This window comes from Salmo salar, chromosome 18, assembly GCF_965601325.2.
Source record: "Salmo salar chromosome 18, fSalSal1, whole genome shotgun sequence".
NCBI lineage: Eukaryota > Metazoa > Chordata > Actinopteri > Salmoniformes > Salmonidae > Salmo > Salmo salar.
Window position 1 is genome coordinate 20,365,809 of NC_138308.1, and position 13,984 is coordinate 20,379,792.

The 13,984-nt window shown below is 42.1% G+C and overlaps 1 protein-coding gene across 2 annotated transcripts in view; it reads right to left on the reverse strand.

Annotated features, from left to right (window-relative positions):
* LOC106577002 (cGMP-dependent protein kinase 1) overlaps positions 1-13,984 on the reverse strand; it is a 144,226-nt gene that overhangs the window by 40,787 nt on the left and 89,455 nt on the right. For both annotated transcript variants that reach the window (XM_014154633.3, XM_014154632.3), the window contains exons 4-5: positions 6,896-7,001; positions 1,917-1,980 (exon numbers count right to left, since the gene is read on the reverse strand). In XM_014154633.3, the coding sequence (XP_014010108.1) occupies positions 1,917-1,980; positions 6,896-7,001 (170 nt within the window). The remainder of the gene's footprint in view (positions 1-1,916; positions 1,981-6,895; positions 7,002-13,984) is intronic.

A 13,984-nucleotide genomic window follows, 5' to 3' on the forward strand; every position in this document is an offset into this window, starting at 1 on the left:
TCTTGTTTCTCATGGTCTGAGAGTCTTTAGGTTCCTTTTGGCCAACACCAAGTGGGCTGTCATGTGCCTTTTACTGAGGAGTGTCTGGCCACTCTACCATAAAGGCCTGATTGGTGGAGTGCTGCAGAGATGGTTGTCCTTCTGGAAGGTTCTCCCATCTCCACAGAGGAACTGGAACTCTGTCAGAGGGACCATCACCTCCCTGACCAAGGCCCTTCTCCCTTGATTGCTCAGTTTGTCCGCGCGGCCAGCCCTAGGAATAGTTTTGGTGGTGCCAAACTTCTTCCATACAAGAATGATGGAGGTCACAGTGTTCTTGGGGACCTTCAATGCTGCAGACATTTTTTAGTACCCTTCCCCAGATCTGTGCCTTGACAAAATCCTGTCTTGGAGCTCTATGAACAATTCCTTTGACTTCATGGCTAGATTCTTGCTCTGACACGCACTGTCAACTGTGAGACCTTATATAGACATGTGTATGCCTTTACAAATCATGTCCAATCAAGTTGTAAAAACATCTCAAGGATGCACCTGAGCTCAATTTCAAGTCTTATAGCAAAGGGTCTGAATACTTATGTAAATAAGGTATTTCTATTTTTTTTATTTTATACATTTGCAAACATTTCTAAAAACCTGTTTTCACTTTGTCATTATGGGGTATTTCCACAAAATGTGGAAAAAGGGAAGAGGTCTGAATACTTTCCGAATGCACTGTATGTCTCAGTCTATCTCAGACAAATCAATAAGACAGCACCTGATTGATATTAGAATGAACAGTACTTTGGTGAATACAACATAGTATTGAATGACACAGAGGGGCTCTCACAAACCTAATGTTAACATGTTATTTTGGTTTGTGTTTGGCAGTCAGTGTATGTCCCAAGCATTATTCAGATGGTCTGTTCTTTTTTAAATGCATTGATTCATTTTACCACTGCAGTCACGAAGGTTCTCATTTTCTACGACATGGCAAGCGATATACACACATTGAATAACATGCAAAAACAATATTATAGCTTTAAAATGAACTTGAATGATTTTGTGTCATGTATTCATTCTCTTGAAAGAGAGGTAAATATTGATGTCGAAAGAAACTAAATGGAATAGGAAAAACCTTAAGTTGTAGAGAGTGCATGGATTTTCATAGTTTAGCATAATTGATAGATTTTTCTGTCCTTGTGAAGTGAACACTTTATGGTCAAAATTGGGACCACTTCCTGGTCATTATCTGAACACACACACACACACACACACACACACACACACACACACACACACACACACACACACACACACACACACACACACACACACACACACACACACACACACACAGAAATGCAAATGCTACAGGCTTCTAAAAGCCTGCAGCACAAAATACATGTAAAAAGCAGTGTGCAGCCAAAGTAAAACTTCAAAACATATCAAAGGAAAAAGGATAACAAATAGAATAAATGGAGCTCAGAAGTGTAGTGCTAAATAAAATCTTTGCTATTGCAATGTCAAAAGAAAACATATAACCTTTTACAAAACCACCAGAAGTCTGAAATAATTCAGAGAGGAAACCTAAACAAAAAAGGTCAACCAGAGAACAGGTACAATATATACATTCCTCTGGGCAAAAGTGGTGATCTGACCATCTTTGACTGGTGAGATTCCTTCAAGAATTTCAATTAGTCTTTCAAGAATGTCAATTATATTTCAATTGTATGCGTTGTCACATCACATACAAGTTCATCAACACCATACCCAGTTGCTCAGAACTCTCAAACGTCCTCTGCCTTCAGCATAGCAAGAACATCCTCAACCCGTAGGCATCCATTATCCATTCACACAATGCACTTTTGTTTCCATAGAAATGTGTATCCTTGGCGAACACATTTGTGTACATAACTGGCTTTCAACGGAGGACCTACCTCCTCAAGGACATCAGCCAGCTTGCTTAGTATCTCCTCCGGAAGTTCATGGAATGTTGGAACACTGCAGGAAGAAAAGAGTCAGGAAGTCAAGGAAGAATAGGGATCCACAATGCAACAGGGCATTGACGCCAATAGACATATACACTGAGTATACAAAACATAACATAGACTGACCAGGTGAATCCAGGTGAAAGCTATGATCCCATGCTGATGTCACCAGTTAAACCCATTCAATCAGTGTAGATGAAGGGTAGGAGCCAGGTTAAATAAGGATTTTTAAGCCTTGAGACACAGAATGTGTACAGTATGTGTGTCATTCAGAGGGTGAATGGGCAAGACAAAAGATTTAAGCGCCTTTGAATGGGCTATGGTAGTAGGTGCTAGGCGCGGGTGCTAGGTGCTAGGTTTGAGTGTCATGAATTGCAACGGTGCTGGGTTTTTCACGCTCGACAGTTTCCAGTGTGTATCTAGAATGGTCTACCACCCAAAGGACATCCAGCCAACTTGGGGAAGAATTGGAGTCAACAAGGGCCAGCATCCCTGTGGAAGACTTTCGACACCTTGTAGAATCCATCCCCTGACGAAATGAGGCTGTTCTGAGGGCAAAAGTGGGTGCAACTCAATATTAGGAAGGTGTTGCTAATGTTTTGTACACTCAGTATACATTGAACAGAAGGTCATGTAATATCGGCAGCTACACAGTCAATAGGTTAGCCTGAATAGAGTTTCTGTTATTACGGTCGCTCAGTTTTCTTAACGTTGGTGAACGTATAATCCAGAAATGAACCTATATAAATACACTACACATGTACTATGTGTGGTATTCTGTATGCGTACACACACACACACACACACACACACACACACACACACACACACACACACACACACAAACACACTCTGAGGTTGAAGAGGCTTGATGTTTGTTCCTTGCAATCCTCTGAATCCTAAATCCTATCTGCTCGTTATCGACATGGACTAAAGAAAACTGGCCAATGTTTATCAGAGGGGAGAGAAAAATAGCACCCAGGCATTGGAACAAAGGCTTTTATCTCTCCATATCATCTCTCTGTTTCTCCATCTCCAACTCCCTCTCGTTTTCCATGCTTTATTAAAGTAATCTGAACCATCTCGCCCCAGCACTGACTCCTGGTGCTGAATTTCCTCCATGGACCCTGGCCAGAAAATGGCTTGTCAGATAGCTCCTTACTATGGGAAACATATGTGACTTTAGGCCCCGAGCCGTGAAACAATTCCGGCAAACAAAAAGCCTCTGTTATGGAAAGTTCTGCATCTAACGACTTAATTGGGTTATAATAAAATGGTAAATTTGATCATCATGTTGTTAGGTTCAAAACTGTTAAAGTGGAATAGGATGGTGTTTACATGTGTCTTTGTGTGTGTGTGAGGGTTTGCATGCACGTGGCTTAGACTCCAGTCTTCTAAAATGGGACTGTGAACCATCTGAACTCGAGTGCCACAGTCCCGCTGATTTTCATTCCCCCCTGCCCTTAATTGATCAATTAAGGTAATTGATTTGCTGGAAAGTGGGTTACCCAGGTGTTATCAATCTCTAATTGAATGGCAATGATGAAAAAGAATTGGGGTCAATTCAGGAAGTAAACTGAAATGCCACCTATTTTCAACAATTTCTCCATACACTGAAAAGAGAAGCTAATTATAAAAAAATTTAAAATCAATTTTTGAATTTAAAATTCAAATCACTTCCTGAATTGAGTGACTTCAATTCTAATTGGCAAAAACCCTGGATGAAAAGCAGCCGTCACTCCAGGACCAGAACTATACCCCCCTGCTAACAAACTAGAACATCTTGGCTCCTGGACCCTGTCCTCGCATTTCAAGGCAGCGTTGAGACAATGACTTATCAGTGACCTAAGCCCTGCTCAGATAATCCTTACCATTGTGCTGCTGAGTTGTCGTAGTGCTGCTGCAAATGTACATTGTCCCAGGGGCGTTGGCAGTCATAATTTAAGTAACCTAAACCTATAATTTAAGTAACCTCCGCTGAATGCCTCTGTCAATCCTACGCTGTAATCATGTGCCTAAGAACCTATACTGTTAGCACTGAGGAGGTAAGCCTCAGCCCTAGTAGGAAGTCCATTTGGGGGCAACTCACCATGCACTGCATCAGCTCAAACATAAATATCACTGTCATGTCTACCTCTGATAAGCCTCCCAGTAAAATCTAATCATATCAAACTTTATTTGTCACATGCGCCGAATACAACAAGTGTACACCTTACAGTGAAATTCTTACTTACAAGCCCTTAACCAACAGTGCAGTTGAAGAAGAGTTAAGAAAATATTTACCAAATAAACTAAAGTAAAAAATAATAAAAAGAAACACAATAACATAACAATAACGAGGCTATATACAGGGGGTACCGGTACTGAGGGGGTACCAGTACAGAATCAGTGTGCGGGGGCACACTGATTCTGTACTGGTACCCCCTCAGTACCGGTACCCCCGGGATAACATAATCCAGGTAGAGTCAGGCATTCCCCAGGGCAGCTTTCTAGGCCCCTTATTTTTTTCAAACTTTACTAATGACTTGCCACCGGCTCTGAGTAAAGCCTGTGTGTCTATGTATGCTGATGTCTCAACACTATACACATCATCTACCACAGCAAGTGAAATCACTGCAACACTTAACAAAGAGCTGCAGTCAGTTTCAGAATGGGTGGCAAGAAATAAGTTAGTTCTAAATATTTCAAAAACTAAAAGCATTGTATTTGGGACAAATCATTGACTAAACCCTAAATCTCAATCTTGTAATGAATAATGTGGAAAATGAGCTGGTTGAGGTGACTAAACTGTTGGAGTAACTCTGGATTGTAAACTAATGGGGAGAGGTCTGTCCATAATAAAGCGCGGTTCTGCCTTCTTAACAATGCTATCAACAAGGCAGGTCCTAAAGGCCCTAGTTTTGTCGCACCTGAACTACTGTCCAGTCGTGTGATCAGGTGCCACAAATAGGGACTTAGGAAAATTGTCCCAGAACCGGGCAGCATGGCTGACCCTTAAATGGACACAGAGAGCTAACATTAATAATATGCATGTCTCCAGGCTCAAAGTATAGGAGAGAATGACTTGTATTTGTGAGACGTATTGACATGGTGAATGCACCGAGCTGTCTGTTTAAACTACTAGCACACAGCTCAGACACCCATGCATACCACACAAGACATGCTACCAGAAGTTTCTTAAGTCCAGAACAGACTATGAGCGCACAGTACTACATAGAGCCATGGCTACATGGAATTCTATTCCACATCAACTAACTCATGCAAGCAGTAAAATCAGATAAAAAAAACCTGATAAAAATAGACCTTATGGAACAGTAGGGACTATGAAGAGATACACACACACACAGACACACGCATACACACACACACGATAACATACACAATATACACACACGTACACATAGATTTTTTGTTGTAGATAAGTGGTGGTAGAGGAGTGGCCTTATCTGCACACATTTAATGGGAAATCTGTTGTGAAATGTAATGTAATGTTTTTAATTGTATATAACTGCTTTCTGGACCCCAGGAAGAGTAGCTGCTGCTTGGCAGAAAGAGGGAAAGATTGTGAAAGACAGAACAGGGGGACAATCAGAGGGACAGACAGCAGAACAGACAGAGAAAGCAGTGAAAGCAGTACATTTCCAATGCACCTCATATATCCTGCTTGATGCATATGACACACTCCTCTCCCTCCATCTTTTGATGAGGACATATTTTATCCCATGCAGTGTGTCCGTGCAACAAAAATCTGCCTTTAATATGATAATAGGCTTCCCTGTCTTCAGCCCCTCTCCTCTGCCAAACCCTATGCTAATGTCAACGTCAGATAGAGAGAAAAAAGAGAGCAGGAAGAAGGGATAATAATTTTTTCCGGTAGAGTGGGTACTTCCAGATGCGTAACAAACTTGAAGGAGACATTGGGCTCTATTTTAACAAACCAAACGCAATGGTAAATCTTAGCACTGGTGGTAGGGCTATGGGTCCTGGGCTGTGTCAGACATATTGTTGCTATTTTGATTGTGTGAATTGGGGCTGGGTTTTGATTCATTTACATTCTTTGGGTTTTTGATTAATTAAGAGGTCTCACGAGTCAAACCCTTTATGAAAGGTTTGACTAAATGTCGAATGCATTGGTCAGGACCAAAAACAGCCTTCATTGAGAGGAGGGGAAGCTATGCTTGGTTTTAATCAAATTAAACGAAATGTGAACAAATATTTGTTTTTATGTTTCTAATTACAAGGTTTACGGGAACAAAAAGAAAATGTAACTTGTTCCATGTGCATGTGGTCGTCATGGCTGGATAGGCTGCACTTCCGCTGTCAAAATCCATACCATAACCAACCAACTTACTGCTAACACCAGCTTATGGTTGGTCTTAAATATCCCCACCAGTGCTGCCTGAAATTGGCACTTTGGCGGATGTTTTTAAGGACACACCTCAGATACCCCACCCCTCCCACCTCAGCGCAAGCGAACTCATATAAGACAGACAGGTCAATTAACAAACCCGGCGCTAGGGTTTGAAAACAGAAGGGCGCCGGCTCTAACAGGTCGAAATTGCAAAAAAGCGTGCGTTTGACAGTTGCACTGGTTAACTATCATTATGTAACTGAATGCGAATGGGGAAATGTGACTTCAATGGTAAATCACTTCAATATCGCCAACCCTAGGTCGTATCAGTCTGGTATATTGATAAATTATAAAATGTTATAATGTAGTCAAATCAAATCCAATGTTATTCATCACATGCACTGACTACAACTGGTGTAGACTTTACATTGAAATGCTTGCTTACAAACCTTTCCCAATGATGCAGAGTTTAAAAATAATAAAATAAAATAAAATAGTAACTAACAAAAGAGGAATAAAATAAAATACATAAGAATGGAGCTATATACAGGGAATATATAGTATTTCTGTTCCTCACCTTTTTAAAAACTCCATGTATTCGGTGTGTTTGATCAGGCCCGTCCTCATCATAATAGTCTGAAAGCATTGTCGGTCGATGGCCCATAACTTCACATTGGTGAGAGCTGGAGAGGGAGAAAAGGAGTGATCAGAATAGTCAGGGAGAAACATGGATACCAGGTCATTTTCACAATAGAATGAGTCATCATTATATCATCATTAACCAGGTATCTACTTGGACAACATGAGTGCACTTTTGAGAGAGATGAGGAGAGTAGGAACTTAAACCGGCCCAGGCTATCCCATAAGAACCCACAGCAGAAAGGCTATTAGAATAACTTCCATCACTGATGAATGGATTCATTTGGCTGACCCTGTCTGTGCATGTTTATCTGTTTGTTGCTTTGCCTGTTTGTTCTGATCCTGACCTGTCTACTTGGATGTCTGTGTCACTGTAACACTGACTCCTCCTCTTCCAATCTAGAACACACACAAACACCAATTCATTGACAAACAGACACTTAAGGGTAGGCAAGATAACACACACACACACCCACATACTTCCAAGGAGCAAGAGTTGAGCCCAGTGTTTTCTGTGTAATCAAACACTGCCAGACCACAGGAGAGATTCTCTCATTAGACGGTCAGGCTCTTTTTAGTCCCAGTTAGATCAGTTTTCTTCACAGGCTGAAACTGTCTGCAGCCCATGTACCAACTAATGAGGAAGGAGATAGCAACAAACACTATGCATCCTTCTTTAAGCACTAAATAACTAAAACACTGAGGCTGGGTCCCATTCCAAAAAACCTACTTCTCTTGGGCCTAGATAACTCTTCCCTGTAGCTCAGTTGGTAGAGCATGGTGTTTTCAACGCCAGGGTTGTGGGTTTGATTCCCATGGGGGGCCAGCACAGAAAAAAAAATAAAAAAATCTATGAAATTGTATGAAATGTATGCATTCACTACTGTAAGTCGCTCTGGATAAGAGCGTCTGCTAAATGACTAAAATGTAAATGTAACTCACAAACACGTAGCTGAAACACTGGTTAAATGGACGCAATATGGCAGATGGAAATTTCACAGCCTAGCAGAAGTCTTAGTGAAGCCACAGTATCACCCTTTTGTTGTCAGCTTTCCAGTACTATCAGGCTGCATAAAATCAAGGGATACAACCTATGATTACTAGGGAACAGACCGCCATTCCAGACCTCTAAAACCCAAGCCTCAGAGAAGAGGGCTAGAAAATATTTTGGAGTAACATTCCTGTTAGGCGCTAAAGCAACAGCTGTTAAGAGGAGAGACGTAGTTGTGTAAACACAGAGCCAACAGAGTGCTACGGCGGTGAGTGGGCAATTCACAGGGCATGGGGAAATCAGATATTGAGAGGCCAGGAGCGCATTGCAGTGAGGGTAAGTGGGTTATTTGGAGACTTGACTAAATTGCAGTGAGACTTGGGGAGCTAGTTAGCCTGCAATGTGTGTAGATGAATGTCTTAATGCTTGTGGGCCGTTCAGCCATTAGCTCGACAGCGTACTAAAGCCACTCCAGGCCCTGGGTTGACAACAGGCAGGGATGGAGGTGGAATGTGAAGGGTCTTGAGAAGTGTGGGAGTCTGGTAGTGAGGGAATTATGTTGAAGCAGACTGAGAATACATGCATGATGCATACTGAATATAACGTACTAGCAAAAATGCTCATCCCTTAGAGATTGGAACAACACTATTGCAACCTCAAAAAAGGTGTGCGATCAAGTCTGCTATGAAGGCCCATCAGGATTTATGTTCCCCACAGCATACAAAGTGTGATCTTTCAGCCACAGTCTCCTCTTCCTCTACCTTGTCCTTGACAGGCCCATACATATTTACATTTTTTTTTTACTTTCACCCCTTTTTCATGGTCCAATTGGTAGTTCAAATCTTGTCTCATCACTGCAACTCCCCTACGGACTCGGGAGAGGTGAAGGTTGAGAGCCATGCGTCCTCCGAAACATGACCCTGCCAAGCTGCACTGCTTCTTGACACACTGCTTGCTTAACCCGGAAGCCAGCCACACGAATGTGTCAGAGGAAACACCAAAGTCAGCTTGCAGGCGCCCGGCACAACCACAAGGAATCGCTAGAGCACGATGAAACAAGGAAATCCCAGCCGGCCAAACCCTTCCATAACCCGGACGACGCTGGGTCAATTGTGTGCCGCCTCATGGGTCTCCGTGGCCCATACACCCCCCCCCCCTTCCCTATCTTAAAAAGGCAGTAGCTTTGCCCTGATAGTTTGTAGTTGTTTCCCCTCCCCCTTCTTAATCTGTCCCACTAGCTCTTGAGAAGTTTCCTGTTATCATGCTAGCAAGTCAAAGTGCAGTGATGCCACCATCACTCAGAAGCACCTGTTCATAGGACATCTGTTCTGATTCATATAAGGCATCACCCAAATTAAAGAGTATTGTAAGGTCAATGTTTCCCTTAACATTATCTGGCTCTGTCCCTATTTTTAGTTTCACTTGAACTGTCTCCCATACAAATGTGATCGATTGAGCTGTTGATTGGGATTATCACAAAGCCTGTGTGTAATCAAGGATGTGTGGTAATCAAGGATGCGTGTAATCAAGGATCAGTTGATTTGCCTTGTGTCACCCTCAGGGAGAGAACAGCTTTGTTTAAGCCCTTATACAGCAACTGAGGCCAGAGCTCTGTTTGTCAGGGGCTGGAGAGAAAACTTCACAGAGCAAAGGAGAAAGGATTGAACAGAATTACTTTGTCCAAAGTAACCACAATAAAAAGTATTTGAATATCTTTACTTCTGAATGTATGTCACACCATTTAAATACAAGTGGGGTGACTGCCAAAATGATTTGTAATAGAATTCAATACAATAGAATGTCTGTGTAACTTTGTTTTTAATAGAGGGCAGAAAATAATTATACGTTTTAATTTGTGTACTGATATTGTTCAAAGTTTTTAAAAAAGAAGCACCCAAATGTTAAACCATCACACCATTGTACTCTCATGGTGAATGTTCTCTATGAAGTTGAAAATGACTCCAATATCTTTGAAACACGGTCCCTCTCTGGTCCCGGATGGCTCTGATACACAGCGCTGCTGCAGTTGCTTTGTAAAACTGCATGGCACCAGGATTATAATGAGTTGTGACACCCCCTCATATCAGTTTCACAAGAACAAAGACAACCATGAGAAAATACACATAAATAAGCAACTTTGTGAATATTCTTACACAGTTCAAGTCACATAATCCTGACTGTCCAATGGAGGGAGAACAATACAATGGCAGGGAGAAGAGACACACAGCATGTATACAACTGCATCTCCTGGGGAACACAGCAGAAAAAAGAATACCAACAAAGGGTGGAGGACAATTGTTCATATCCGGCTCTAAGGACTATGAAAAAGAGTGCCAACTTGTACCGTTCTCGTTAGGAACAATAGAAAGGATACTGAGTTTATGAACCTAGACTCCTATAGGCACTGTTTCACTCAGAAGTAAGGGAGAATTAGATAGTCGCACTTTGAGAGTTACACTTTGTAAGTGGACTGAGGGTTTTCTACAACAGTCACACCCCACTATTATAATGGAGGATAGACTGACTGTATTTCTCTCCCTATCTTTCTCTGATTTTGCCTCTTTAACCCCCCCCTTTCTGTCTCTCTATCAACCCCCCCTCTCTTTCTATGTATCTCTCTCCCTTCTCTCTCTGTAGCCCCATTTCCCCTCATCATACTCTATAATTATATCACTGTGGCATGGAAAGGCAAATGTGTTGGAATACTGAAGGAATATTAATTAACATGCATCTTTATCCGAACCTTCGGAGCGGTGGTTATTAGGGTATTAGCTACTCTGAGAATTATCATAAGTCCCTCTCTGTAATTAACCTGATGATAGTTAGGCAGCTCTGAGAGGACAGGGGGCTTGTCTGTCTCAACTGCTGCTGCTGTTGGGCACAAAATCTGGTCTGAACATTCACAATAAGAAGAGCCATGCTGTCATACTATTGTGGTGTACGACAATGAAGAGCTTTCAAACAGGCTTCAAACACATACCTGCAGTGTCGATCTATGTTACTGTTGTTATACATGTTAATCCTCTTCATTCACTCTTACTTTGTGGCTCACACCGCATATCACCATCTTTCACTATTGTCCTCTCTTGTCCCTCTCTCTCAATTCAATTTACATTTTTAAGGTGCTTTATTCGCATGGGAAGCATATGTTTACATTGCCAAAACAAGTGAAATAGATAATAAACAAAAGTGAAATAAACAATAAAAGTAAACATTACACTCACAAAAGTTCCAAAAGAATAAATGAATTTCAAATGTCATATTATGTCTGTATACGGTGTTGTAATGATGTGAAAATAGTTAAAGTACAAAAGGGAAGATAAATAAAGGTTGTATTTACAATGGTGTTTGTTCTTCACTGGTTGCCCTTTTCTTGTGACAACAGGTCACAAATCTTGCTGTGATGGCACACTGTGGTATTTCACCCAATAGATATGGGAGTTTATCAAAATTGGATTTGTTTTCGAATTCTTTGTATGTCTGTGTAATCTGAGGCAAATATGTGTCTCTGATATGGTCATACATTTGACAGGAGGTTAGGAAGTGCAGCTCAATTTCCACCTCATTTTGTGTGCAGTGTGCACATGTCTGTCTTCTCTTGAGAACCAGGTCTTCCTTTGGCGGCCTTTCTCAATAGTAAGGCTATGCTCACTGAGTCTGTACATAGTCAAAGATTTCCTTAATTTTGGGTCAGTCATTCAGCCACTGTGTACTCTCTGTTTGGGGCGAAATAGCATTCTAGTTCTCAGTTGTTTTGTAAATTCTTTCCAACATGTCAAGTAATTGTCTTTTAGTTTTCTCATGATTTGGTTGGGTCTAATTGTGTTGCTGTTCTGGAGCACCGTGGGGTCTGTTTGCAAACAGAGTCCCAGGACCAGCTTGCTTTTAAAAAAAAAAACTTTATTTAACTAGGCAGGTCAGTTAAAAACAAATTCTTATTTTCAATGACAGCCTAGGAACATTGTAAACTGTCTCATTCAGGGGTAGAAAGACAGATTTGTACTTTGAAAGCGCAGGGATTCGATCTTGCAACCTTTTGGTTACTAGTCCAACGCTCTAACCACTAGGCTACCTGCCGCTGCCTGCTGCCTAGGGGGCTATTCTCCAAGGTTCATTGCTCGGTAGGTGATGGCTTTGTCATGGAAGGTTTGGGAATCGCTAGAATTCTGGATTTTGATCATTAGCGGGTATCGGCCTAATTCTGCTCTGCATGCATTATTTGTTGTTTTACGTTGTACACAGGAGGATATTTTTTGCAGAATTCTGCATGCAGAGTCTCAATTTGGTGTTTATCACATTTTGTAAATTCTTGGTTGGTGAGCAGACCCCAGACCTCACAACTATAAAGGGCAATGGGTTCTATAACTGATTCAAGTCTTTTTTGCCAGATCCTAATTGGTATGTCAAATTTTATGTTCCTTTTGATTGTACAGAAGGTCTTTCTTGCCTTGTCTCTCAGATTGTTCACAGCTTTGTGGAAGTTACCTATGGCGCTGATGTTTAGGCCGAGGTATGTATAGTTTTTTGTGTGAATTAGGGCAACAGTGTCTAGATGGAATTTGTATTGTATGGTGCTGGCAACGGGACCATTTTTGGAACACCATTATTTTTGTCTTACTGAGATTTACTGTCAGGGCCCAGGTCTGACAGAATCTGTGCAGAATATCTAGGTACTGCTGTAGCCACTCCTTGGTTCGGGACAGAAGAACCAGAACATCAGCAAACAGTAGACATTTGACTTCAGATTCTAGTAGGATGAGGCTGAGTGCTGCAGCCTGTTCTAGTGCCCTCGCCAATTTGTTGATATACACTACCATTCAAAAGTTTGGGGTCAGTTAGAAATGTCATTGTTTTTGAAAGAAAATCACATTTTTTGTCAATTAAAATAACATCAAATTGATCAGAAATACAGTGTAGACATTGTTAATGTTGTAAATGACTATTGTAGCTGGAAATGGCTGATTTTTAATAGAATATCTACATAGGCGTACAGAGGCCCATTATCAGCAACCATCACTCCTGTGTTCCAATGGCACGTTGTGTTAGCTAATCCAAGTTTATCGTTTTAAAAGGCTAATTGACCATTAGAAAACCATTTTGCAATTATGTTAGCACAGCTGAAAACTGTTGGTCTGATTAAAGAAGCAATAAAACTGGCCTTCTTTAGACTGAGTATCTGGAGCATCAGCATTTGTGGGTTCGATTACAGGCTCAAAATGGATAGAAAGAAAGACTTTTCTCCTGAAACTCTTCATTGGAACCCATTTTTGTTGGTTACGTTGTCGTAGTTGTGTCTAGGGGGTCATATGGGGGCGGGAATGCTGTCACCTCCAGGTAGGTTAGGCCAGGACCATCACAGTAGGAGTGAGCAGAGCATGTTGAGCATCTGATACATACCTCTTAGGTTGCAGGATGGGGCCTGGGCGGGTGTAATAGTGGGGTTGGGCCTGTTGCTGTGCTCACGGCCTGGGTATATGTCCTGCTGTCATGTTGAGGTCCTTGCCGCAGGGGCGGGGGGCATGGTGTGGGGAGAAGTGGGGAGAAGTGGCATAGGTCTGATATGGGGGGGCATATATAGGATGGGGCAAGGGTTTTCTTGGGGTGGTCTTATCTGGTTGTGGTGTGGCTGGTGATGCTGTAGTCTGGGTGTAGGTCCTCTTGGCATGGGTTCGCTCGGTGCAGGTCCTTCAGGAGGGGGTCTTGCAGGTCTGGGAGGGTGTCTCGCTGGTCTGGGCGGGGTGTCCGTTGCTCTGTTGCTCCTGTGTGAGGTGCTGAGGCTACGGTTGAGGGTGACGTCCTTCAGGGTCCTGGCAAAAGTTGGGATTGCTGCCTTGCAGAGGTGGACCTGGTCGTAAAGGCTGTTCAAGTCCAGGGTGGAGTGGTGGGCCAGGTAGACATTAGGTTTTGAGTCACAGCCTCGCAAAATGCTTGCATTCACCCGCTGTATGGTAGCAGGGTGAAAGTCTTTTCATCATAGCAGGGTGGAGATAACCACTTGTATGTTGGGGAAAGTGGAAGTAGCTTTTTCAATCACTC